Source organism: Camelus dromedarius, chromosome 17 (genome assembly GCF_036321535.1).
Source record: "Camelus dromedarius isolate mCamDro1 chromosome 17, mCamDro1.pat, whole genome shotgun sequence".
NCBI lineage: Eukaryota > Metazoa > Chordata > Mammalia > Artiodactyla > Camelidae > Camelus > Camelus dromedarius.
Genome location: NC_087452.1, coordinates 41,584,912 through 41,612,870, shown reverse-complemented (window position 1 = coordinate 41,612,870; position 27,959 = coordinate 41,584,912). Strand labels below are relative to the sequence as shown.

The 27,959-nt window shown below is 40.6% G+C and overlaps 1 protein-coding gene across 7 annotated transcripts in view; it reads left to right on the top strand.

Moving 5' to 3' along the window:
- DLEC1 (DLEC1 cilia and flagella associated protein) overlaps positions 1-27,959 on the top strand; it is a 77,954-nt gene that overhangs the window by 13,529 nt on the left and 36,466 nt on the right. For all 7 annotated transcript variants that reach the window (XM_031469939.2, XM_031469936.2, XM_010982066.3 and 4 more), the window contains 8 exons: positions 497-647; positions 9,396-9,506; positions 11,104-11,297; positions 11,675-11,895; positions 12,725-12,803; positions 26,121-26,208; positions 26,848-27,021; positions 27,655-27,791. In XM_031469939.2, coding sequence (XP_031325799.2) covers positions 497-647; positions 9,396-9,506; positions 11,104-11,297; positions 11,675-11,895; positions 12,725-12,803; positions 26,121-26,208; positions 26,848-27,021; positions 27,655-27,791 — 1,155 coding nt within the window. The remainder of the gene's footprint in view (positions 1-496; positions 648-9,395; positions 9,507-11,103; positions 11,298-11,674; positions 11,896-12,724; positions 12,804-26,120; positions 26,209-26,847; positions 27,022-27,654; positions 27,792-27,959) is intronic.

Here is a 27,959-nt window from a genome sequence, read left to right as displayed (position 1 = left end):
TTGAGTTGTCTCTCCTGAGTCTTTGATTGCAGGCCACACTGCCCACTGCTCCCTTAAAGGGAGTCTCTGTGCTTAGTGCTTTCAGGCAACTGAGGTCAACTCTGAAAGGGCTGACAGCTGGAGACAATCAACTCACTATGCTCCCTGCAGCTAGGCAGCAAGTCCTTCTCTGAAGAGGGGTTGAGGGGGAGCTGGGTGACACAGCCCTTTCTCTACCATATGTAGTGCTAACTTGTATTTGGATGGTAGCTCACTTTACTGTGAAACCAGGAGTCAGGAGACAGGGTTTTAGACTTGGCCCTTACTGACCTAACGGTGAAAGCTTTAAGCCATTTTCCTCTGTGGGTCTATGTTCAGATCTACCCAGTTAGACCAGAGGGTCTCTGAGGTTCTGTGACTGTTCTACGCTTCATGGGAAGGCCTGATACTGGGGTGAGGGGGAGTAAAGCTGCATGATCTCACCATATTTCTGTGCATCTCATTGTCCACCTGCCAGATTCGGGAGCTCTATAAGCAGCGGCTGGATGAGGTTGAAATGTTGGAGAGACACATCATTCAGGCCCGCGCACGGGCCCTTGCAGAGAAAGAGCGGGCCATGCACCAGGCCAAAGTACATGTCCTTGAGCACTTCATCAAGATGCCTCCAGGTGTGTATGAATCTCTCCCCTATGCCCTTCACCCCTACTCCCTAGTTGTCAATCTATTACTGTATTTGCTTCATTACCCACTGTAGTCTTTTTCTGAACATTTGGAGAGCAAATTGTAGACATGATGTTTCATTACCACAAAATGCTCCAGTGTCCATATCTCCAGAACAAAGACACACTCCTACACAGCCAGTATAGTACCCCCGAAACCAAGAAATCAGCATTGGTACAGCATTAACCTCCAAGTCACAGATCGCGTGTGCATTTCACCAGCTGTTCCACAGCGACTCTTTCTCCTCCCTGGTCTAGGATCTTGTCCAGGAAGTCATGTTATATGTAATCCTCATGTCTCTTTTCCAGACTTTTCATTTGGAGCAGTTCTTTGATCTTTTACTGTCCTTCGTGTTCTTGACAGTTTTTTTCCCCTCCCTTTTTTACGGTGATAAAATACACTTAACATAAAATTGACTATCTTAACCACTTTTTAAGTGTACAGTTCAGTGGTATTAAATACATTCATAATCATGTACAAACATCATCACCATCCATCTCCGTAACTTTTCACTGTGTAAAACTGAAACTCTTTACCCATTAAACAATACCTTCCCATTCCCCCCTCACTCCAGCCCCTGGTAACCACCATTCTACTTTCTGTCTCTATGATTTTGACTGTTATAAGTACCTCATATAAGTGGAATCATATAGTATTTGTCTTTTTGCAACTGGTTTATTAACTTGGCATAATGTTCTCAGGGTTCATCCATGTTGTAGCAAATGTCAGAATTAATATTATTCAGCCTATAAAGGAACTTATAAGTTATAATATTCCATTGTGTGTGTGTATACTATATTTGGCTTATCCTTTCATCAGCTGATGAACTCTTGGGTTGCTTCCACACGTGAGCTGTTGTGAATAATGCTACTATGAACATGATTGTGCAAATATCTTTTTGAGACCCTGCTTTCAATTCTTTGGGTATAAAACCAGAAGTGGAATTACTGGGGCATATAGTACTATTTTTAATCTTTTTAGGAACCAATATACTGTTTTTCATTGTGGCTGTACCATTTTTACATTCCCACCAACAGTGCAAGGATTCCCATTTCTCTACATCCTCACCAAGATTTGCTATTTTCTGTTTTTGTTTTTATTTTTGTTTTTAAATGTATCCATCCTGATGGGTGTGAGGTGGTATCTCGTTGTGGTTTTGATGTGCATTTCCCTGATGATTAGTGATGTTGAGCATCTTTTATATATGCTTATTTGCCATTTGTGTATCTTCTTTGGAAAAATGTCTATTCAAGCCCGTTTTTAATCTATTGTTTTATTATTGAGTTTTAGGAATACTCTCCATATATTCTGGTTATTAACCCCTTATTAGGTACATGATTTGCAAATATCTTCTCTTGTTCTGTGGGTTGCATTTTTACTCTGTTGGGTAGTGTCTTTTCATGCACAATTTTTAGTTTTTATGATGTCCAATTTGTCTGTTTTTCTTTTGATGCCTGTGCCTTTGGTGTCATACCCAAGAAATCATTGCCAAATACAATATTGTAAAGTTTTTGCCCTATGTTTTCTCCTGGGATTTTTATTGTTTAAGGTCTTGCATTTAGGTCTTTGATTACTTTTGAGTTAGTTTTTGTAATATTACAAATGAGTTCAACTTCATTCTTTTTTTTTCTTTCTTTATTTTTTATTGAGTTACAGTCAGTTTACAATGTTGTGTCAATTTCCAGTGTAAAGCACAATTTTTCGGTCATACATGAACATACGTATATTCATTGTCACATTCTTTTTAACTTCATTCTTTTGCATGAAGATATCCAGTTTTGCCAACATCATTTGTTGAAAAGATGTTGACCTTTCGCATTGAATGGTCTCTGCACCCTTGTCAAAAATCACTTGGTGGTATGTATAAGGGTTTATTTCTGGCCTTTCTATTCTATTCCATTGGTCTCTTTGTCCATTTGTATGCCAGTGCTATATTGTTTTGATTACTGTAGCTTTCTAGTAAGTTTTCAAATCAGGAAGCGTGAATCCTCCAGCTTGTTTGTTCCTTTTCAAGATTGTTTTGGCTGTTGGGTGTTCCTTGAGATTCCGTGTGAATCTTAGGATGCAATTTATTATTTCTATTCCAAAAATATCATTAGGATTTTGATAGGGATTTCATTGGATCGGTAGATTACTTTGGGTAGTATTGACATTTTAACAGTATTAAGCCTTCTAATCCAGGAACACAGAATGTGTTTCCATTTATTTATGTCTTCCTTGATTTCTTTCAGCAGTGTTTTATACTTCTTTTCTTTTTTTCTTATTTTTGGGGTTTTTAAAAATAATTTTTATTGTACAAGTCTTTGATCTCTTTGGTTAGCTATTAAGTATTTTATTCTTTTTGATGCTATTGTAAATGGAACTGTTTTCATAATTTCCTTTTCAGATTGTTCATTTTTAGTGTATTGAAATGCAACTGATTTTTGTGTGTTGACTTTATGTCCTGCTTCTTTGCTAAATTCACTTATTAGATCTTTTTTTTGATGAAGTCTACTTTCTCAACTTTTTCCTTTTATAAATCATGCTTTAGTATAGTACCTAAGAAACCTTTGCTCAAAGTCACAAAGATTTTCTCTTGTTTTCCTGTAAAAGTTTTTTTTAATTGCCTCCCCCTAGCTTTATAGATTTTTTTTAACATTTTTTATTGATTTATAATCATTTTACAATGTTGTGTAAAAGTTTTATAATTCAGTTGGTTTTATTTTTAGTTTGTTTGAAGGGAGAAAGGCAATTAGGATTATTTATTTATTACTTATTTTTTTAAATGGAGGTACTGGGGATTGAACCCAGGACCTTGTGCATGTTAAGCATGCACTCTACCACTAAGCTATACCCTCCCCCTGCTTATTAGTTTTAACAGTTTTTTGGGTGTGTCATTTTTAGGGTTTTCTGTATATAAAATCATTTCATCTGTAAATAGATTATTTTACTTCTTCATTTCTAGTTTGGATGCCTTTTATTTCTTTTTCTGGCCTAATTGCTCTGATTAGAACTTCCCGTACTGTGTTGACTAGAAATGGTGAAAGCAGACATTCTTGCCTTATTCCTGATCTTAGAGAATAAAAGCTTTAAGTCTTCCACCACTGAGTATAATGTTCGCTGTGAGTTTTAATCTATGCCTTATATTATGTTGAAATAGTTTCCTTTTATTCCCAGTTTTTAGTGTTTTTTAATCATGAAAGGGTGCTGAATTTTTTGTTTTTTTTTCTGCATCACTTGAAATGATCATGTGATTTTTTTCCACTCTCTTCCTGTTCATGTGGTATATTACATGGATCAATTTTTATATGTTGAACCATCCTTGCATTGCAGGAATAGATCTCACTTGGTCATGGTGAACTGTCCTTTTAATATGTTGTAAAATTCAGTTTGCTAATATTTGTGAGGATTTTTGCATCAATGTTCATAATGGATATTGGCCGTAGTTTTCTTGTAGTGTCTTTGTCTGGCTTTATATCAGGGCAATGCTGGCCTCTTGAATGAGATAAGAAGTGTTTTCTCCTCTTCAGTATTTTTGGAAAAATTTGAGAAAAATTGGTATTAATTCTTTAGATGTTTGGTAGAATTCACCAGTGAAGCCACTGGGTCCAGGTCTTTTCTTTATTGAGATATTTTTTATTATTGATTCAGTCCTTTTACTAGTTAAAAGTCAACTCAGATTTTGTTTTTTTATGATTTAGTCTGGTAGGCTTTGTGTTTCTAGGAAATTTACCTAGGATAAAATTTTATCTAGGATAATTTTATCAATGTGTTAATGTACAGTTGTTCCTAGTGCTCACTTGTAATCCTTTTTATTTCTGTAGAATTGGTAGTAATGTCCCCACTTTCACTTCTGATTTTAGCATTGTGAGTCTTTCCTCTGTTTTTCTTAGTCGATCTAGCTAAAGGTTTGTCAATTTTGTTGATCTTTTCAAAGAACCAACTTTTGGGTTCATTGATTTTTCTCTATTGTTTTTCTGTTCTCTACTTTGTTATTCTATGCTCTAATCTTTATTTCCTTCCTTTTTCTGGTAGCTTTGTATTTAGTTTGTTCTTTTTCTAGTTCCTTAAGTTCTAAAGTTAGGTTGTTGATTTGAAATCTTTCTTGTTTTGTGTGTTTATAGCTATAAAATTTCCCCTTAGCACCACTTTTATTGTGTCCCATAAGTTTTGGTATGTTGTGTTTTCATCTTCATTTGTGTCTAAGTGTTTTCTAATTTTCTTTGTGATTTCTTCTTTCTTTGTTTTTGAAGGGGGGAAATAACTCGTTTTATTGATTTAATTTAATTAAATTTTTTTAATGGAGGTACTGGGGATTGAACTCAGGACCTTGTGCATGCTAAGCATGCACTCTGCCTCTTAAGCTATACCCCCTCCCCATGATTCCTTCTTTAATCCATTGGTTATTTGAAAGCTTGTTGCTGAATTTCTGTAATTTACTGAATTTTCCAGTTTTCCTTCTGTTGTTTTCTAAGTTCACCCCATTTTGGTTGTAGAATATACTTTGTATGAGATCTATATTTTAAAATCTATTGAGACTTAATTTTTGGCCTAACATATGGTAGGGGAAATGTCCCATGTACACTTGGGAAGGATGTGTATGCTGCTGTTTTTTAGTAGAGAATTCTGTATGTGTCTATTAGATCAAGTTGGTCTGTTGGGTTGTTTAAGTCCTCTGTTTCCTCACTTCCCTTCTGTCTGATTGTTCTGTCCATTATTGTATATGGTTATTGAAGTCTCCAACTGTTATTGTAGAACTGTCTATTTCTCCCTTCAAATCTGTCAATTTTTGCTTTGTTATTTTGATGGTCTGTCATTAGGTGTATAAACATTTATACTTATTATATCTTCTTTGTTGGATCTTTTATTAATATATAATGTCCTTCTTTGTTTTGTGTAAGTTTAATTGGCAGGGGGGTGGGGAAGGAAAAGACCACTTCATAGATGGTGCTGTGTGCTCCCTTCAGGGGGTATGTGATGTCTGATTTATCTCTTTTCATGATGCTGGTGGTCTTTGCCCGGATCTATTATTTCATTAGGGGTTATAAATTGTAATAAAATGCTAATGGTACTGAAATACTTTCACAAAGAGAAACTTTTCAGCAATGACTTTGATTACCCCAAGATATGAGCAGGATTAATTCTTTCTCATTAATTCTTAATGAGGTTTGCATGTTTGGTTTTTAATATCATTGTGAACTCATGGATTTCATAACTGCAGTTATATTTGTTCTCCTTGTTGATGCTCAAATTGTCCCATCTTTAGCCAACTGGAGCCTTTTCGGGTTGACTCCTGACTCTTTTGACATGACATTAATTGTCTTTGGAAATTTCCTTACCTTCTGGAGTGGTCAGATGTTCCAGGCTCATCTTGTGCATTTATTGCCCCAAGTCTGGAATCAACCATTTCTCCAAGAAGCCCTGGTTCCTTTTATTCCCTCCAAAGACTTGAATCTATCCTTCTGCATCCCTGAAAATCATCCTTTTCCAGGGCAGTAGAGAGAGTGCTTTTAGGGTTGGAAGGCCTGACATAGCTGTGGCATGGAGGGAGGGAGAAGCGGAAGATACAGCAGCTTAGGAAAGCATTATACTTACAGGGTCCTGCCAGGGACCAGATTATGGGTAAGATACTTAGCATGGGTAATGCCACTGAATCCTTCGAACAACCCTGTGAGGTAGGTTTTCCCTCCATGTGTAAAATACAGGAACTAAACTTACAGAGGAGCTCAAATAACTTCTCTAAATTCCCACAGCTCAGAAGGGCTGAACCCAGATCTGAACTTGTGTCTGCTGTCAATGCCCGTCCCTTTCTTCTATCAGGAGGAGGAAGGGCTGTTGTCTAGGGTGGAGATGACTTCCCTTAGGGTGTGGCTCGGAGTGTGAGGCCCTATCCTGTGTCAGGTCTGCTACCTCAGACCACATCAGACAGTGAACACTCAGTGCAAATTCCATATCGCCCCCTGTTCCCCGCTCTGCACAGCAGAGTCGTGTAGCTGCCAGGCCCCCTCCCTCAGTCGTGGATCTGGGCAGAGATTGTTGGTAGCAGATTCTCAGGAGGTTTTATTGGCGGCCTGACATCGCCAGAGTCCTGGGAGTCAGACATTGTCCCTGTCATTGGTAGGATTCTTTTCGCTAGAGATTAGGGGAGATTAAATATTTTTTTAATGAAAATGGAATAAAATATTGAGAACTGGGAAACAAACATCAGGAGAGCTTTCCAATGGCCTTCATTTTATTTTTTTTTACCCAAGATAATAATTAAGTTATAATCAGATGTTACAGTCGTTAGTTTCTCAGCCTTCTGCTGGCAATGTTGCTCTTTTTTTATTTCAAAAGTAGCAGAAGCAGAGACCTTCATCAAGTTCCCTGGACACCCTCCTGGTTCCTGCTTCTCAGGGCAGGGCAAGGTGACCCAGGAACCTCTTTTATAACTTAGATAATTGATGGTGAGGACATTCCCCTGAAACCTGTCTTTTTTGAGACACAGAAGCAGCCGTTCTCTGCTAGTGCAGATGTCACAAGGCGGAAAAGGTGTAAATTCTCCCAGCAGAGGGAGAAAGATCAGAATTCTGCAGAACGTCCTGTGCTTTCATTCCCTCCCCTTGCTGGTATCTTATCTGCATTATCTTCTGGGGCAAGGAGCAGCCAACCCCAGGCAGAGCCATAAGGTCAGTGTAGGAAGCCCACCCTTCCCAGGCAGGGGAAAATGGTCACAAGGCCAGTGCAGGGTTCCCAAGGCTCACCTGATACACAGTCCAGGCCTGACATAAAGAAAGGCTTCCCAGGGATCTGATAAACAAACTGCCCCTCACCCCCCGCTCCTGTATACACAGCGCCTAACTGCCCACACCCTGGGGGTGGACCGTGGAGAGAATGGCATCAGAAGAGAGAGGCTACCTCTCTTTGCTACATGGCCTTTGCTCTTTTGCTGGAAGTTTTATCTTATCTTTTAATAATTGAAATAGGCCATCACCAGAGTCCTAGGGAACTGGGCTGGACTGTGTCAAATTTGGCACTGCTGCCACTCCCTGCTGATGTCTCTGTATTGCAGAGGAGAGGCCAGGGCTTGCATTTGCCAGAATGGACCTGTCACCTGTGGTTCCAGGATAGGTCACTGGTGAGAGGCTCTTGGTGAGTTTTGGAAGGGGAGGCCTCTGTTCTCCAGAAGCAGTGGCTGGCTGAAGACTGAGCAGCTGCGAGTCTCACAGCAGGTTCTAGGTAACTTCCTGAGATACCCCCCGCCACCCACTTCAGTGCTGCTGGCTAAACCTGTCAGTGATGACCTCCCTCACCTCTCTCCCACCCACTAGTCCCCTGCATTCAACCCCCTTATATACGGTAAACATAGACTGATTTCTGTTTTCCTCATCAAAACTTGACTATTACCTTCACTAGGCCAAACCTCAAAATGCCTAAATTAACGTAGATGAGAGGAGAAACATGTCTTCACTTTCCTCACCTACAGCTTTGGTTTTAGGGATCCTCCAGAGGTAAAGGCATTTAAAGCTGTCATGTTGGGTCATGGAGCAAGCAACAAAATTTGAAAGCTTTCAAGTCATGCATTCATCTTATTTATTCCTTAATTTTTATCAAAGTAGTTATGTACACGGTTTGAAAGAATCAAATAGTTCAGAAAAGCTTCTAGTGAAATATAAAAGCATGTCATTACACACTTCTCCAAACCCAACACCAAGAGCAAACCGTCATGTAAAGCGTGAGCTTCACGTGATAATGATGTGTCAGTGTAGGGTCATCAGTTGTAACAAATGTCCCATCTGGGGGATGTTGTTAATGGGGGAGGCTGTGCATGTGTTGGGGCAGGGAGTATATGGGAAATCTCTGCACCTGCCCCTCAGTTTTGCTGCACACCTAACACTGCTCTGAAAAATAGTCTATTAAAAAAAAATCCTCCACCTCACCTCTCCCAGCCTCAGTCCACTTGCCAAAAATGGCCATTTCGAGCTCTGATTCTTCTGGGTACCTCTAAATAATATATCTTTCCTCCTGTTTCTTGGCTCATCAACCATAGATATTAATTATCGACTTCCCACTCTATTAAATGAGATTTTCTCTCATGTGTCTGCAGATCAGTGGGGGGTTGGCTGATCTAGCTGGGCTTGGCTGGCTAGACCAGCATCCAGCTATGTGTCCGGGTGACCTTGGCTCCCTGCACCAGGTGGGGCTCAGGTCTGCTGCATGTGGATTCATGCTGGGGCCCAGGATGAAGGGGCAGGAGCTCTTCTCATGATGACAGCAGAGGCACGAGGGGGAAGGCTCAGCTGCATGAGTACATGTCAAGCCCCAGCCAGCTTCTCATTGTCAAAGCACCTCACACGGCCAAAGTCAAGGGCAAAGAAGTGCGTGCTGTCTCTGGTAGTGGGAACTGCTCACTCACAGGGCAGAGGGTGTGGATATAGAGGAGAGTGAAGAACTGGGGCCGCTTCTTAATCTACCGTGTTTCTCTTAACTCTGTCTTGTTTAGAGCTCTCTGTGAGTAACCATATTTTAGCTCAAATAATACCACAACATAGCCTTGCCCAATGGCCTAAGCGGCCAACTGGAACACTTGTTGGTTAGTTTCTTAAATCTCAAAATGACCACAGCGTTCTAAGAATTTTGTTAGGTGGTTTGGGCTCGGAGGATGAGTAAGGTTTGGGTGCAGGTTCTTAGACATCAGTCTGGCTTGAAACACCTTTTCCTCATTCCCTTCTATGTAGTGAAGACTATCTTCAGACGGTGTGTGGACAATGAACTGCTACAGAAACATCACTTGATCTGCCCAGACGATTACTACAGCGATACAGTGCCATTTTGCTCTGCACCTAAAGGTAACGCTTCAGTACTCCCTTAGAGCCTCTGATAGCATCGTAGGGAAGTTCTTTAGTAGCAAGCCCACACCGGCCACCTCTGCTGCCATTTCCCTATTTGTAGATTTTTTTTTTGTCTTTCCTTTCCTTTTTAAAATTTTATTTATTGATTTTTAATTGAAATATGGTTGATTTGCAATATTGTGTTAGTTTCAGGTGTATAGCAAAGTGATTTGGTTGTACATGTATATGTTTTTAATTCTTTTTCCCCATTATGGGTTAATATGAGATACTGAGTATAGTTCCTTGTGCTATATGGTAAATCCTGTTGCTTATCTATTTTATATATGGTAGCATGTATCTGTTAATCCTATGCTCCTAATTTATCCCTCCCCCCACCTCCCACTTTAGTAACCGTAAGTTTGTTTTCTATGTCTGTGAGTCTGTTTCTGTTTTGTAAATAAGTTCATTCATATCATTTTTTTAGATTCCACATATTAAGTGACTTCATATGATATTTGTCTTTCTCTGACTTCCTTCACTTAGTATGATAATCTCTAGCTCCATCCATGTTGCTGCAAATGCATTATTTTTATGGCTGAGTAATATTCCATAGTTCCTTTAATTTTGATAGCAACTATTGAGAGGGTCAAATCTGAGTAAGCCACTTCCTCCCCAGCTCCCTAACACTTACAAGACACGAGTCTTAGCGTGGAATATGACACTCTCGTCAGCTGCCCAACACCAGGAGATACAAAAATGCTCAGAAATGCAGTTGAATGAACCAAGAGAGGGAGGGTCTGAAGTCCTAGATAAGCAAGGGAGCAAGTTTCTGATGGAGTCAGAACACAGACCTAGGGGCTCTCCCCTCCCCCCGACAGACTGGAGCAACGCTGAGTATGGACAGAAGGTTGGGTGGGGAGCAGAGAAGGTTGTGTGTGTGTGTGTGTGTGTGAGAGAGAGATACGATAGTTTCCTGTGATATGGGAGACAAGGTCTTCTGAGAGTGAATGGGGGTGGGGAAGCTGTATTGTGGGCTTCAGCAGGGAGATAGAGTTTTGAAAGAGTCGCCATGTAGATTTCTGTGGCCAAACCTCAGGTGGCCTAGCAGTGCCAGATTCCGAAGGTGAGCTCGTCAGCCACCCCAATTTGGTGGGACTCTGATGATGCCTGGAGATTTGGAGCTGAGAAGACATTTAGGGTGGGAGGCCTGGGGTCCAGAGAATTGAGGGTACTGATCAGGAAAGAGTTCATGATGGCCTAAGCCCTGTAGAGAGGAAGGCCAGAGAAGGTAGCAGAATCAAATATCATGAAAAAGTGTGTTCACGTGTGGGGTATGTGTACATGTGTGTGTGTGTGACAGTGGTCCACTCATGCTACTTGACCATGTTCAACAACTGAACAAATACTTTAACCCTCTAGTCTCCAGGACACAGAATAAGTTCCAGGAGTAAGTTATATGTGAAATAAAGGGCAGTTACATCCGGTGTAGGAAATATGAAAGTTTAGGGAAGAGTATCAAGCTAACTGTGCCTTTGGTGGTTTTATTTAGTCATCTTAGAAGCATCCACCACTTCACCTTGGTGACGTAACTTGAGTTTTTTCCTTGGTGCTATAGGCAACTTTGTCCCTGGATACTCAAAACCGACATTTAGTTGTGAACAACGTTTCGCCCCAAAGAAAGAGCTGACCAAGAAACTGGCATGCCGGAAGATGCGCTCTCAGTCCGAAGACGAGCTGGACTTCACTATGGACAGCCTGACGTGGGCCTCATCTTTCAGGGCCAAACTCAGGTCCAGAGAAACTGTCAAGGTGAGTGTTGCAGCCCGCACGTGGGTGTGGATGTGGGCAGCGGGGATGGGCAATGATGAGGGGAAAGGGGTCCCAAGTGACATGAGGAGTCGTGATAAACCCACAGTGAGACAGAGGAGGGTTTGCCTTGGCTCTCTGTGGGTCCTGTGGTCAGCCAGGTGTCAACACGCATAGCCCCTCTGTCTGTCATTAACTCTGTCCCTTTTTTTAAAAAAAAAAATTATTTCTTTATTTATTTTGGGTGGAAGTAATTAGGTTTATTTATTTTAATGGAGGTACTGGGGATGGAACTCAGGACCTTGTGCATGCTAAGCACGCGCTCTACCACTGAGCTATAGCCTCCCCCCCGACTCTGCACTTTTTATTGTGTTCCAAAGAAAACAGGTTCACAAAAGAATAAAAGATGGATGAACCATTTACGGGTGCCACAGAGGCAGCAGGAGCGGCTTCTGCTCGCCAGGATGGAGAGTCGGAACCGCTTCCTGAAAAACCCTCGCTTTTTCCCCCCTAACACTCCGTATGGGGGCAAGTCTCTTCTCTTTCCTCCGAAGAAGCCGGCACCAACAGGACAGTCCCAGAATGGAGAGCTGGAACAGAGGTGTGTCTTTCCCTGACTCTTATTCTCAGAACATCTGATTCTGCGGAGTAAAACTCCAAAAGTCCTAGGTGTGGTTTGGCTTCTGGAGGATTCTAGACTTCTTGGGGGAAGGATGTCAGTATCAGAACAGAGGAGGGCTTTGGAGCTACCGACCCATGTGGCCTTCCGACATCCCTGGAGCCCTGGGTTTGTGTTTTTCTGACCTGCCAGAGTCTTAAGGAATAGGGGTTAGTGCTGGCCCTTTGTTTAATACCTGAAAAGTCTGGGTCAAATAGAAGGCATCTATGTAGCCATGTGCTCCTTCCATTAAATTCGTGTGTCTTATGTGGCTTGGAAATAAAAATATTTAAGATCTGCTTAATAACAAGTACTATAAATTGTGATTTTTCTTTAAAAGAATGCCTTTGGCTCTATTTCAGTAATTATCCTTATGAAGGGAGGAAATTGCTTCATGGTTTCATAATGTTTTCCCCTGATTTTAATGGACTTAGCACTATTAACGTTTCCTTATTAAACAAATAATTTCTTTTTATTCAGAAAAATTAGAAAAGATTTGCAAAGGAAAATAGCACCTGTATTAAAAATCCAGTTAACCTACTGTTGTTTAAGCTTCTGGAGTTTTTCCCAGGCATACTGAAAATAAAATATGTAGCTACCTGTATCGTCACAAAGATTCAATCTTGCTGTAAAACTATTTTGTAACCTGTTTTAACAGCCGCAGAACCCAACGAATGACACGTGGTGAATCTCTTGGATGTAGTTACTTTACATGCATCAGTCACGTGGGTGAAACTAACAGCCTTTCCCGCCCTCTCTTGCCTTCCCACAGTTGTGCTGACACTCCAGTGTTTCTAGCCAAGCCATCAATTGGATTTTTCACAGATTATGAAATTGGGCCAGTTTATGAGGTAAAAATCTTATTTCTTTACAGATCCCACTCCATTTTTAGAAGAGTCTTTATTGTGGAACACAAACCAAGGAAAAGATTGTAATGAATCCTTGCACGCCCTTCACCCAAGTTTAACAGTTATCTACTTCCTGCAAATCTGGTTTTGTCTGTTACCCACACAACTTCAAGTGTGTATGTATGTCTGTGTGCACCATATGTACACTGGAGTATTTTAAGGAAAAACAGGTATCACATCATTCTTCAGTTAATACTTTAATATCTCTAACAGATGAGGACTTCTAAAAAATAATCATCATCACATCCAACAATATTAACAGTGATTCCTTAGTGTCAGCTAATACCCATCCATGTCTGATTTTCCTCCATTTGTTTTTTTTAAAGTAAATTTATAATTGGTTTCTTTGAGTCAAAATTCAAACATTGCATTTGGTTAAAGTACCTCTTATTCCTCGTTTAGTTAATAATTCCTCCTCCATCCTTTTCTTTTTAAAAATCCCTTTTGCTTGTTGAAGAAACTGTAATTTCTCATATTCTGGATTTGGCTAATTGCATTATTGTGGTGACATGAAACACATTCCTGTGTCCTCCAAGATTTTCTGTAAACTTGATAGATGTAGAGGTTTGATTGGATTCATGTTCGTATTTTTTTTCTCTTAGTGGCAAGAATACTTCTTTCGTGATGTTGTGTATTTCTTGTTGCATCCCAAGAGGATGCATGGAGCATGATAGCCGGTTTTCACATTATCGGTGATAAGTGGCTTCAGGTGTTATGAACCTAATTCTTTCTTTACAAAGTTCTTCTCAACTTTTCATTTAATGGTTTAGTAGCCTTAGATGGTTGTCGCCTCGGTCAATTTTTTTAAATTAAGGGTTGCAAAACGGTGACCTCTAATTCTATTATTCCTTCTGCATCTATGCGCTGTGAATTTCTGTTTCAAAAAAAAACAAAACCTTCCCTCTAACTTCTATTATGTCCCTTCTTCCTTATATTCTTATTACCCCTGTAGGTAACTGTTTCTATTAGTTTGGGTTCCTCTATTGTATCTTTTTGGAATCATTAGCAAATATGTAGGTATATTTGAACCCACTTTCCTTCTTACTATCCTCTGCACCTTGCTTTTTTCAATTAACAGTATATCCAAGAGCAGTACATACAGACTTTCCTCACACCTTTTCCCAGCCTGCTTCTTTTTTTTTTAAATGGAGGTACTGGGGACTGAACCCAGAACCTGGTGCGTGCTAAGCACGTGCTCTACCACTGAGCTGTTAGCACCACCACCACCTCCCTCAGCTTCCTTCTTGATGCCAGCCTCCCACCATCCTGGGGAATGAGGTCAAGACCAAGCTGAGCAGTCACCAGTTCTGCTCACCAGGTGCAAAGGCAGTTATGCTTAATGATGACAGTCCTTTCACGCACACGTGGGTTATACTTCACAGCTTAAAGAACACTTGCAAACCCATAATTCTTCAGGAACTCAACCACTGATGGCAAAAACAGGCAAATATGTTGGTCCTTTCTGCTAAGTGTTAAAGAAATCATTTTGTTTCCTTCTTGAACTTAGCAGTTCTGTGTTCTCTTTTGGACTTGTGTGTTTGGTACTTCTGTGTCTGGTCAACACATTTCAAAGACAGTTGGAGAAGTAGGCAAGGACTCAGAGAAAGGAAGCTAAAATAATTTAGAAAGAGAGAAGGCATATCAGGACACAGAGCTCCCAATGGCCAAAGTTCAAACAACTCAAGCAACAAAACATACATTAGTAGTGTTAGATCACAATGCAGAATAAAATAAATGTCTGTAAGTCCATATACTCATATAAGTAAATATCTGAATAAATAAATAGGAGAGAAAGGACAACTCTTTGTTAAGAAAGAATTCTAATTAATATTTAAAGAGTGAGAGAAATAAAAAAATCACCATTAAATATCACACTAATAAAATCTGCAGGCAAGACATACTAGTAGGCTAAAATTATTGAGTAAAAGGGTGAGCAGAAGCAGATAACTGGATAGTCTTTCCCCCAAATATTTAGTAATTACAAAGGAAAAGCGGTAACTGTACAGTGGCGAATCCTGGAAGACACCACTTCAACCAAGTGATCAACATGAACATCACCACTAATAAGACACATCAGTGTCGTATACCCCCCGATATGACATACCCAGAAGGGCACATTGCTTTTGTGTCATTCTTGCAAATAATGCATAACCTCAACCTAGTCATGAATAAACATCAGACAAACTCTGATGGAAGGAAACTGAGAATGTGTTGCAAAATAACTGACCAGTGGTCTTCAAAAGGCTTGGCTTGGAGTCATGGATAACAAGGAAAGACTGAGGACCTGTCACAGATTGGAGGAGGCTAAGAAGATATGAGAGCCTAATGCAATTTCAGATCCTGGATCGGATCCAGGAATAGAGAAAGGATGTTAGTGGACAAACTGGAAAAGCCCACATAAGTTCTGTGGTTTAGTTAATAAAGATCATTGTTCTGCTGTTATCTAAGAGGTTAACATAAGCGGAAGCTGGGTGAAGAGTGTAAGGGAATGCTCTGGATTATTTTTCCAACTCTTGTAAATCTAATATCTCAAAATAAAGCATTAAAATATGTATTGGGGAGAATTCCGGTTACGGTAATGTTGTAGCTAGATAACCTGGGGAATCTACAAACAATGAAAATTCTAGAACTGAAACTAAGCACTCACTAGAAGGGCTTAACAACCTGTTAGACACAGATGACGGGAAGACTTGGAGATAATGTCAGTAGAAATGATCCAGACTAAGGCACAAAGAGAAAAAAGATGAGGAAATGCAGCATTTTAAAAACATGGGACAGGGGTAGGATATAGCTCAAGTGGTAGGGCGCATGCTTAGCATGCATGAGGTCCTGGGTTCAATCCCCAGTACCTCCTTTAAAAATAAATAAATCTAATTGCCCCCTTCTGCCAAAAAATAAATAAAATAATAGAAGAATAAATAAATAAATAAATATTTAAAATGTGGGACATCTTAAACAGGCCTGTTATGTAATTGAAGTCCCAGAAAAAGAGGAGAGAATGTCACAGAAGCAGTATTTGAAGAAAAATAGATGAGAATGATCCAAAAGTAATGAAGATTTCAAGCCATAGGGTAAAGCACTAACAGCCCTAAGCAGAATAAAATAAAGAAAACCATACCCTTAAAAAAAGAAATGAAAAGAAAACTGTACCTTATACTTACACATTATAATAAAATTCTGCTCTAAACTAAAGGCAGTATGGGATGGGAGCAGGGGAACTTAAAGTATCTAAAGAAAAAAGATCCACCACCTTCTAAGAGAAGTGATAGAAGCTAGAAAATATTGGATGGAAGCTTCAAAGTGTTGGAAGAAAATAGCTTTCAATCTAGAATTCTAAACATAGTGAGAATATCTTTTAAAATGGAGACCAATGAAGACAGACGAACAAAAACTGATCATTCCTTACCACATGGGGATAATTCACCAAGAGAAGGTCCAAACCAAAGGAATTCAGACAAAAATTACACCATACGGAAGCAAAGAAATGCAAGAAAGAATGAAAAGCAACAGTAAGGGTAAATTAATATTAAGTAAAATATAACCATAATAATAGTGTAGTTATTACAATAATAATGTGTTATTTAAAATGTATGTAGAATTAAAAACATTATAACCATACCCCAAAAGTGGGAGGAGTAAATGGATTTAAAGTGTTCCAAGATCCTTGAATTGTCTTGGAAGTGTATGAATGCTAAATAATATAAGAACTTTAATAATTCAAGGATGCTTGTTGTAATCTCTGGGCTAATCATTACTCAAATAGTAAAATGATATAAAAGTAACAAACTAATAAAGGGGGAAATGGAATTTTTAAAAAAAATTTGATTCCTTTAATAGGTGGCAAGGAAGAGAAAAAATGAACATGGCTGGTAATACAAGTAGAAAATAAAAACATGGTAGATTTTACTCCAAATTTGTCAGTATTTACATGAAGTGTAAGTGGACCGAGTACTCCAATTAAAAGAGAAAGATCATCAGACAGGGTAGAAAACAAAAACCAACTAAATGCTGCTTGTGTGAGATACCCTTAAGAGTTAGGATACAAAAAGATTGAAAATATAAGGATGGAGAAAGATACATCAGACAAACGTTAACCAAAAGAAAACTGGCATGGCTATGTTAATATCAAAGAAAGTAGATCTTAAGGCAAGAAGCTTTATTAGAAATAAAGAAAAGGGCCATTTCATTCTGATCAAAGGTAAAAAAGAAAAAAATCCATCCAAAAGATACAACTATTTAAAAATCTATAGTAATGATTTAGCCTCAAAATATCTAAGCAAAATTTTACAAGTCTAGAAGAAAAAAACAGATACAATCACAAACATGAGGAGATTGTAACATTCTTCTCTCAAAAACTTAAAGGGTAGGTAGACAAAAAAATCGGTAAAAATATAGAAGAATTGAACAATATATTTAGCAAACTATATCTAATTGTTATATATAACACTGCACCTAGCAATTGCAATGTACATTTTCTTTAAAACTTACTTGGAACATTTATCAAAATTGTCTGTGTGCTGGGTCATAAAGGAATTATCAACAAATTTCCAAGGACTGAGAGCGTTTAGAGCTTGAACCTAGTAGATTGAATAACAAATACATAACTAGAAACTCCTTCAAATATGTGGAGATTAAGCAATTCATTACTAAACCCTTGAGTCAAAGGAGTCATAATGGAAATTAGAAAATAGAAAATTATGAATGATTATTTTTAAATGGTGCATGAAAGCTTAAGGGCTGCAGCTGGAGGCATGCTTATAGGAAAACATATAGACTTATGTTCACATATTAGGAAAGAAGTCTGAAAATCAGTTACTGAGGAATACATCTCAAAAATTGGAAGAGAAAATTAACCCCAAAGAATATTTTAATAAAATAGAAAACAAATATAGGATCAGCAAAGTCAAAAATTAGTTCTTTGAAGATTAATAAAATTGACAAGTCCCTGACAAAACTGAGCAAAAAGAGAGAAGGTAAAGATTGCCAAGATCAGCGAGGAAGAAAAAAAAAAAAACAGCTTTATAGATCCCACAGACATTAGAAAGATAACAAGAGGTTTATGCCTAGAAATTTGAAAATGTAGGTGAAATAGACAAATTTCCAGGAAAGCACAATTTACAGAACAGACACAAGAAGAAATAAAAACCTCTGAAGAGTACTATATTATGATGCTGAATCCATGATTTAAAACCTCACTATCTTCTAAAATTAAATTGTGGTGATGGTTGCATAAACTCTGCGAATATACTAAACACCATTGTACTATACACTCTAAATGGGTAACTTGGGTGGCATGTGAATTACATCTCAATAAAACTGTTTAAAACCACAGCATAACACACAACAGAAACAAAAGTGGGAAGAAAAAAAAAACCACCCTCCCTACAAATAAAACTTCAGGCCCTGATGACTTTCCAGCTAAATGTTTGTAACAGAAGAAGAAATGCAACAACCTTTTACAAATTCTTACAGAGAATAGAAAGAATAAAAAAATGAGAATGTAAGCATAATCTTGATACTGAAACCTGAAAGTTCAGAATTATTATAAGAAAGGCTAAACTTTGTCATGAATAAAACACAAAATTTCTTAACAGAACATTAGCAAACTGAATTCAGCTTTATCTAAAAATAGTAAACATCACGACTAAGCTGGTTTGATCTAGCAGTGCAGAGTTAGTTTAACATTTGAAAAGCAATCAGTAAAATTCCCTACATTAATGCAATAAGGGAGAGAAGACATATAGTTGTCAATAGATGCAGACAAAATTCAATACCTATTCATGATTTTTTAAAAACTCTTTGCAAGCCAGGAGTAGAATAAATCTTTCATAATTTGATAAACAGTATGTACAAAAATAAATCTGATATTTATCACAGCTGACATGATTATGTACCTGAAAAAAATCCAAAGGAATCTTACAGATAAGTGATTGGAATTAATATGTGAACTTGTTAAAAGTCTTTGATACAAAGTCAACATGAAAACCAATTTTATTCCTATGTACCAGAGCAAATGTTATAAAATGAATTTAAAACATGGTACTATCTACAGTTTATTAAAAAATTAAATTTAGGAATAAATTCAAATAAATATGTGTAAGACTTTGACAGAATACTAAAACATATAATTAAAAAAATTAAAGGAGACTCAAATAGATGGTCAGAGATACAGGCAGACCTTGTTTTATTGTACTTTGCTTTACTGTGCTTCACAGCTATTGCATTTTTTACAAATTGAAGGTTTGTGGCAACCCTGTGTTGTCAGATGAGGGTATGCAGTTTTTAGTAAGTATTTTTTAATTAAGGTATGTACATTGCTTTTTTGACATAATGCTATTGCACACTTAACAGACCGCAGCATAGTGTAAACATAATTTTGATATGCACTGGGAAGCCAAAACATTCATGTGACTCGCTTTATCATGATACTTGCAATCTGGAACTGAGACTGCAATATCTCCAAGGCATGCCTGTACCCCATGGTGTGCTGGAACCAGGCTATATGAACTCCTGAGGGCTGACCATGGGCATCTCTTTCCAACTCTGTGTTCAGTGATGTCACATTGGTATCTTGAAATTAGTATGGGAGTATCCACTCCATAGAAATCAGCAAACACTACCAAATCAGGGCTCTCTCCACCCTAAGAATTGGTTGTTCAGCACATTACTGAAAATATACTAAATTCATGAATTGGAAGATTCATCAATAGATGTCAAATAATAAATCAGAATTAGTTATCTATGTCCTTATTTGAGAAATAATAGTCAATGCCCTGTTTCAGTGAACAAAGGCAAAAACAGAATTTATAACTGAGAGGGGAGAGAAAAAACTGGAGTCTGGAAACAGTGACTCTTTTTTCTTGCTGTGTATTTTTGGGGTAAGAAAGAGGCCAGTTGGGCAGTCTGTTCTTAAGCAGCCTGAAGGATGGCATCAGAACAATTTCAGGAATTTAAAAATAAATTTTCCAGAAAATCTTGTGAAAATTATTGTGAGATGTATGTGACAGACTGTGTCTTCCAATGTCCTTCATTAGTGTCTTTATCTTAGTCAGGCCAGGTCTGTATCATTTCCCTCATGAAAATTTCTCAACTCCCCCCATTTTGGTGAAAAGTTCCCAGAGGAGAGGATTTAGTCTCTGGTGCAGAATTGTTATAGGATGTCAGCTTGATATTGGTGGTAGGGCAACATTCAAATACCTGAGTATCAAACACAATTATAAATATCATAGGAAACATTTGGAACCAATTTTGTATCCAATTTTTTGATGGGTCTAGGTCCAATCAAGAGAATACGTCTTAAGATTCAGCTTGGTCAATTTTAGTTAAGTGTTTTTTTCCCCCTGTGATTAATTGGTTTTGTCATCTTTTTCAAAATACATATCCAGATACTGTAAGATACATTGGCTATTGTAACAGCGTTTGTTTTGTCAGTGAGGGCACATCTTGTTTAGAGTCATTCAGATAATGAAATTGTGTTAGTCTAGCCTAAAAGGAGTTATTTCATTTGAAGTCGATACTTACTTTGCTTCTGAAGTTATCCCAGATTTGTCCAGTGGGAGCGTTACAAGTTGTCCCCTGTGTTCTCTTGATATGACTGAGCAGTTTCTTGAGTACTGCCCTACCTTCTGCCCGTCACAGGATGTTCCAGGCACATCTTGTACGCTCTCTGTTCCCATTCTGGAATCAGTTTCTAAGAAGCCATGATTCCTTTTAGTGGAGAATGGTATTTAGAAACCAAGGTCTAAGCACTAGATCTGCTATTTGCTCCTGGGGTATCATTGCTTCTAAGTCCTTTCAATGAACAGAACTGGGGAAAAACAGCAGTTTCACAGGTCCAGCCATGCAAATGCAAATGTATATTACACATATGCATGCATATATCCATCTACCCGTGTTCATACACTTAGAACTTCATGCTGATACCTTTCACTACAGTCTAGTGAGACAATGCCTCCTCCCATCCCATGCTTGTAGCTTCCTTCTCCCACAATCATCTGAAGAATCTTGGAGTAAAATTCTTCTTCTGGACTCGTCTGCATCTAGTGGCTGTTTGGTGAGCCTCAGGGTCAGATCATAGAGACTGCATGTCCGGTTGCAAGACTCTAAACATTTATACAGTGGGAGGCATCTATGCTGATGTATTATGTTCTGGATCTTAAGAACACTGTGCTTAAAAGTATTTGTCAGAAGAAAACAAAGAAAGGAAGTACTTGAAATGGTCCCTTCCAGCGTGGTTTTAAGAGCAACTTTCATGGGAGTCTCTTGTAATATATTCAGAGTTCAGTTACTATATCCATGTAACAATTGCCCCAGGACTTAGTGGTGCGAGACAGCAGTTTGCCTGCTGATCAGATAGGACACAGTGAGAACAGTTTATCTCTGTTCTGCCATTGGGGTCTCAGCCAAAAGACTGGGGCCAGAGTCTCTTTCACTCCCATGGGTGGTGGTTGATGCCGGCTTTCAGCTGAGATCTCATTTCCTCTCTGCGAAGGCTTCTCCACATCAGCTTTCCTTTCCCTTCCCTTCCTCAGTGCACAGTGGCTGGTTTCCTTCAGAGCAAGTTGGCCGCAGTCGTGTATAAATTGAATTGTATCTAGTGATGCCTCTTAGAAATGCCCCTTGAATCTGTTGGGCATATGACTGTGTGCATAATAATTATTTACCCAGCCAAACTATCAGGTTTAAGGATTAAAACATTTTCAAATTTGCCAGGTCTTTAAAAATGCGTGTCCCATGCACCCTTTCTCAGGAAACTCCCAGGGAACATGATCCCCTATAGAAGTATGGAAAGCAATGGAGAGGAAGGCTTGGTCTATGGGAGACGAGAATCAGCATAAGAAAAGGTGAAGGAAATCCCCAGGTTTGTAACAAAGGGTTCTCCAGTTACTGTTGCTGCAAAAGGAATTTTTCCAAAGCTTAACAACTTAACACCACCATTTTTATCATGCTGCAGATTCCTTGGATCAGAAATTCAGACAGAGCACAGTGGGAATGGCTTGATCCATGATGTTTGAAGTTTTAGCTAGATAAAGTCAGTGTCTGGGGATAACCTGAAAGATGGGGCTGGAACTGTGTGGGGCATTTTCACTCACGTAGTCAATTCTGGTTGTCGTTAGGCAGCTGAGGCTGTCCACAGAGCACCTGCATGTGGATTCTCCATGTGTCCTGGGCTTCCTCATGGAATGGCTGCCTCCGGGTAATCGGACAGCTCAAAGTGAGTGATCAGAGCTTCTAAGCACATATCTTAGCAAGCAAGGTGGAGGTTGCATCACTTTTTATGACCTAACTTTGGAGGTTACCTTAAAGTCATTACTTCCTCTGCATTGCTACAGGTTACAAATGAGTCACTTAACTTGGCCCAGATTCGAGGGGAAGCCACATAGACCTTACCTCTCAGAACTTCCAGATATGTCTTAAAACTGCTACAGGGCTTGTCTTGTCCTGGGTGATAGCAGCAGGTGAGGCAGGCAACCGGTCTAGATCCGAAGAGGCCAGAAGGCTCTAGGAGAGGTTGATTTACGGGGGTGATGCTGATAAGAGTCTCTGATACATGTGGCCATCTTGGGAAGAGATTTGTAGGGCAGTGGAAAGAGATTAAATTATTGATAAGTATGTTGCAGACAAAATAACTTGTCAGTGATTAACTCCAGGAAAAACAAAAATTGTATAAGGGAGAATGTCATGCTCAGCCATGAGTAGCATTTCCATAGCAACAGTAATGTAAGCATTAATTACTGATCTAACCAGTAGTATGATGTAACTTTCATCGGGGAGATAAGGGATGGGAGGGGCGTGTCATACAGTGAGCTGGTTATGGGAGAGAAAAGAGAGAATGTCTGCATCATCCATCCAATGCCTGAAGATGAAAAAAAAAGTGCATTTGGAGACATGGGAGTAAATTCCCAATCAGCTAAAGGACAGAAAATTACTGGCTCTCGGGTGTGGGAAATGGTGAGGGTAGAGGCAGGGCAAGAGGGCAGGATTTCTATTTTTAGAACTTTGTAGAACTCTTTGACTCTTCTAACTATGTGGCTGCCCAACACTGATGAAAATAACTTAGAACTTTCTACCAAAAGAAATGCCACGCCCACCCAACTCGTTTTGCCAGTATCCACCGCCAAACCTGCAAGCTGATTCCAATCTTACATGAACTCTTTCAGAGACCAGAAAAAGAAGGAACAGACCCTCATTATTAGCTAATGAGTTGATCATGTGATTTTTGTCCTTTCTCTTGTTGATGTGGTGTATCCCAACGATTGATTTGCATACGATGAACTATCCTTGTGTCCGTGAGATGAACCCAACTTGATCATGACGTATGATCTTTTTTGTGTGTCACTGGATACTGTTTGCTATATTTGGTTGAGGACTTTTGCGTCTATGTTCATCAACGCTATTGGCCTATAGCTTTCTTTTTTGGTAGTGTCTTTGACTTTGGTATCAGGGTGATGGTGGCTTCATAGAATGAGTTTGGGAGTATTCCCTCCTCTTTAATCTTTTGGAAGAGTTTGAGAAGGATCAGTATGAGCTCTTCTTTGCATGCCTGCTGTGGTCTGAATGTTTGCGTCCCCGCAAAATTTGTAGGTTGCAATCCTAACCCTCAAGGATGATGGTATTAGAAGGCAGGACTTTTGGGAAGTGCTTAAGTCATGAGCGGGAAGCCCTCACGGATGGGCTTAGTGCCTTCGTGAAGAAGCTCTAAAGAGACCTGTTGTCCCATCCACCACTTGAGGGCACAGTGAGAAGGCAGGAGTGAAAGAGGGCCCTCACCAAAACACAACAGTGCGGGCATCCTGATCTTGGACTTTCCAGCCTCCAGCACTGTGAGGAATACATTTCTGTTGTTCGTAAGCCACCCAGTTTATGGTATTTTGTGTTGCACTCTAATGGTTTAAGATAGAGCCTAATGTTACCTTGACACCAAAGCCAAATAAGGAAAAATGAAAACCTGAAGCCAGTGTTGCTGAAGGACATAGGTTCACTCCCTTTCCCCAGCCTTGTGGAGCCGTGAGAGAGCTTTTCTGTCCTGAGATGGGGGCAGAATGGGATGCAGGCTGTGAGTGCTGGAGTTGTGGTGGGAACAGAGACCTGTGCCTGTAAGCCAGGGGCTTATTATGGTTCATATACTTTCTCTTTTGTGTTCTTACTGTATTTTGGTAAATTTAAAAACTTTTTGAAATGAAAAAAAAAAAAAAGAACATAGGTTCAGAAATACTAAGTAAAAAACCAAATCGAGCAAGAAGAAACACACACACACACACACACACACACACACCCCAGGAGCAAATTGTGTGTAACCAAGGAATGCAAGGAACGTCTCTGTGGTGGGCCTTGAGTTGGCAATTGGCTGCCCTGAGCCTGTCATTTTTTCCCCCAAGGCTTTTATGCTGCTAAGGAAAGCCAGCCCACTCTGCAGTCCTTCTAATTACTGTCTCCCCAGACCTTGCAGCCGCCATAGCTACCACACGTTTCAGTGTCTGACCTCTGCCTGCACTGCATTTCAGTTGATCACGGGTGAAATCCTCAGTAATGGTGACTCCACTGCTTACCAGGGGTCATCACACCCGACTTCCCACCTTCTGGCATTTGGATCCCTGCCTGATTGGCAAGAAAGCTAACCCCAGAATCACATCCTAAGGGTCTGCTGTTTTAGGACACTTGTGATGCCCAGCTGTCCTAGCCTGGGTTTCCCATAAAGCAGAGGCTGAGGTGGTGGATTATGTGCTTTCATGTACAGTTCCAGGGAGGAGTGAGGAGAGGGAATGGAAAGAGGCAGAGCCAGTCCAAGAATGTATCACCGAGGTGACCTCCAGAAAGTGCAGTTGGTTATTTTGTCTTGTGGGACATCCCTTCAAAAGCCATATAAACTGCTGGATCCTGCCCTTCATTGGTCGGGGGTTTGCCTCATGTGGCGGAGAGCAAGGCTGTCTTGAGACCTGCCTCGATGGGTTCAAGGAGCAGCCGTGCCACGGACACCTCGATCCGTAATGACAGCGGTGGCTGCAGCTAGCTCCGTGTCTGAGAGAGTGGCAGCAGACAGAGGGAACAGCACCAGGGCTGTTCTGTACACGTGCAGAGACCTGAAGAGGCAAAACTGAGTTAGTATCCTTGCCATACAGAACATAATTTAATCCCTACCTTGCTCCATAGCCTAAACTGAAGACTTTCCAGTGGAGATTGCAAGCCAAAATTTAAGAAGAAAATATAGGCAATATAAAAAGTTTTCTTGGAACTGAAGTAGAAACCTTGACTAAAAGGTTGATAAATTTTATATTAAAATTTTAGAAACTGAAAAAAATGAATAAAATAAAGTAAAATTTTAGAAACTGTATATCAAAAGATAATACAAGTTATAAACTTAGAGATGTTTATAACAGATAACCCTATAAGGAATTAGTACCCAGAATATATAAAGAACACCTACAAATCAATAAGAAAAAGACAAATAAAGGACACAGGGGCAAAATGGTAAAAACGTTGAACAGATAAATCACACAAGAGGAAACCCAGGTAGCAAGTAAACATATGAAAGTATATTCATCATTTTTTATATTGAAGTATAGTCAGTTTGCAATATTGTGTTAATTTCTGGTGTACAGCATAGTGATTCAGTTATATATATGAATATATTCCTTTTCATATTCTTTTTCATTATAGGCTATTAAAATCTATTGAATATAGTTCCCTGTGCTATACAGTAGGTCCTTGTTGTTTATTTATTCTGTATATAGTGGTTTGTATCTGCTAATCCCAAACTTCTAATTTATCCCTTCCCCTCCATTCCCTACTGGTAACCATAAGTTTGTTTTCTATGTCTGTGAATCTGTTTCTGTTTTGTGTATGTTCATTTGTGTCATTTATTTAGATTCCACATGTAAGTGATATCACATGGAATTTTTCTTTCTCTTTCTGGCTTACTTCACTTAGAATGACAGTCTCCAGGTCCATCCATGTTGCTGCAAACAGCATTATTGTATTGTTTTTTTAATGGCTGAGTAGTATTCCATTGTATAAATATACCACAGCTTCTTAATCCAGTCATCTGTCGATGGACATTTAGGTTGCTTGCATGTCTTGGCTATTGTATATAGTGCTGCTATGAACACTGAGGTGCATGTATCTTTTCAAATTAGAGTTCTTTCCAGATATATGCCCAGGAGTGGAATTCCTGGATCATATGGTAAGTATTTTTAGTTTTTTGAGGAATCTCCATACTGTTTTCCATAATGGCTACACCACACGTTGCTTTGCCTTTAACAGATGGTGATCTCGCTGCAGAACACCACGTCGACCAGCCGCCACGTGCGAGTCATCCCACCATCCACACCGTACTTTGCACTGGGATTGGGTGAGCTCAGAGTAGCAGCTCCCTGGCCCTCGGGTGACTCCTGAGGCTGTGTCCCGAGCTCACTCTTCCCTCCTGCCCACCCTCCAGCAAAAGCCCCCAGTCCTAACAGCTCTTGTCTTGGATCACATCCCTCCAGGCTGGGTTCTGCCAACTCCTCACCCTGCACGCTGTCACTGACCTCAGTCAGACCCCCTCGTTCCTCACTTAGACCATCGCAGTGGCTTACCAGACAGCCTTCCTGCTTCTGTGACATAGTGTTTCCTCAAGAACAACTTTGTGTGTGTCTCTCCCCACCAGCCCCCCATCCCAGCTCAGAAACCTCACTTGCCCACAATATAAATTCTAAGCCATAGGGCCAGGCGTGGCCCCGTGATCATTCCAGTTGGACCGTATCACCCCCTCGTCACCCCAGGCCCTAGTATTTGTACCTGGAATCCCTGCCCTTGCAGCCTGCTCCTGCCGTGAACCCTGATGTGTCTGCCAGGGGCACGGCCTTGGCACAGAGGACACTGATCAGAGACCCCGCCCCGCTGTGTGGAGTCTACCCCTGCCCTCTGGTTGCCATCTGTAGCGCCTGTGCCTGAGCCCCGGTGGCTGGCTGGGCCCTCAAATCTCATTTGTCACTTTTGTCACGCACAGGAATGTTCCCCGGAAAAGGTGGAATGGTGGCTCCCGGGATGAGCTGCCAGTATACTGTCCAGTTTTTTCCTGACTGTCTTGGGGATTTCGATGATTTTATTTTAGTGGAGACCCAATCAGCCCACACGCTCCTGATCCCCCTGCAGGCCCGGAGGCCACCCCCAGTGCTGACATGTGAGTGTGCTCTGCTCTCTTGGGGTTCAATTAGGGCTTGTGAACCCCTGTAAGGACTGCTGGCCCTCAGGGCCCCTTTGTGGCGGCATGGAGCCCAGTCCTCTCGGACAGGGGCTTCTGGGTCCTGATGCGGGACCTTTGCACTGTCCTCTGTCATGTCAGGCCCCAACCATCCTGCTGCCTGGTGGAGCTGACTCTGAATGACACACATTAGGGTGACACATGTTAGGGGAGGAGGCCAGCAGCTCAGTGACCCCAGCCTAGGCATCGTAGGCTCATGCCACATCGAGATCAGAAGGAGCACCTGGAGCCCTCAGTGGATGTCACCTGTGCGGCCACGGGGTGGCATCTTTGGGAAAGCTGGCTTTGGCTGGGCTCCCTCATGTACGAGCCTCTTCGGCTTCAGGATGGGACTCTGACCACAGCCCCCAGGGCCATGCCGAGGGCACTGGCTGAGGCCTGAGTCAGCAGCAGGCACTGACTCCAGCTGCTCAAGGAGGGGCAGGCCGTCCCCATCCGTCCCCTGCGCCCCTCCCCGGCTGTTCTGAGCTTGGGCTGGGCCTCAGGACGATCACTGTGGCCCCTGTTAAGAGCCACGTGCTATTTCTCCTGCATCTTTTCCTCTGGCTGCAGTGTCTCCGGTGCTGGACTGTGGTTACTGCCTCATTGGGGGAATGAAGATAACCAGATTCGTCTGCAAAAACGTGGGCTTCAGTGTGGGCAAGTTCTGCATAATGCCGAAAAAGAGCTGGCCGCCGCCGAGCTTCAGAGTAAGTGCTCACAGATTGCTGCCTGGCAGAAGAGCACATCCGTCAAAGGGAATAACCCCTGGGAGGGACTTGCTCAGGTGCACCTCTGACTGGAAGGTCCCAGTGGGAATCAGCATGTGCGGAGATCAGCGCTGTAGTTCACGTGACGCCCGAATATCTGTGACCCGG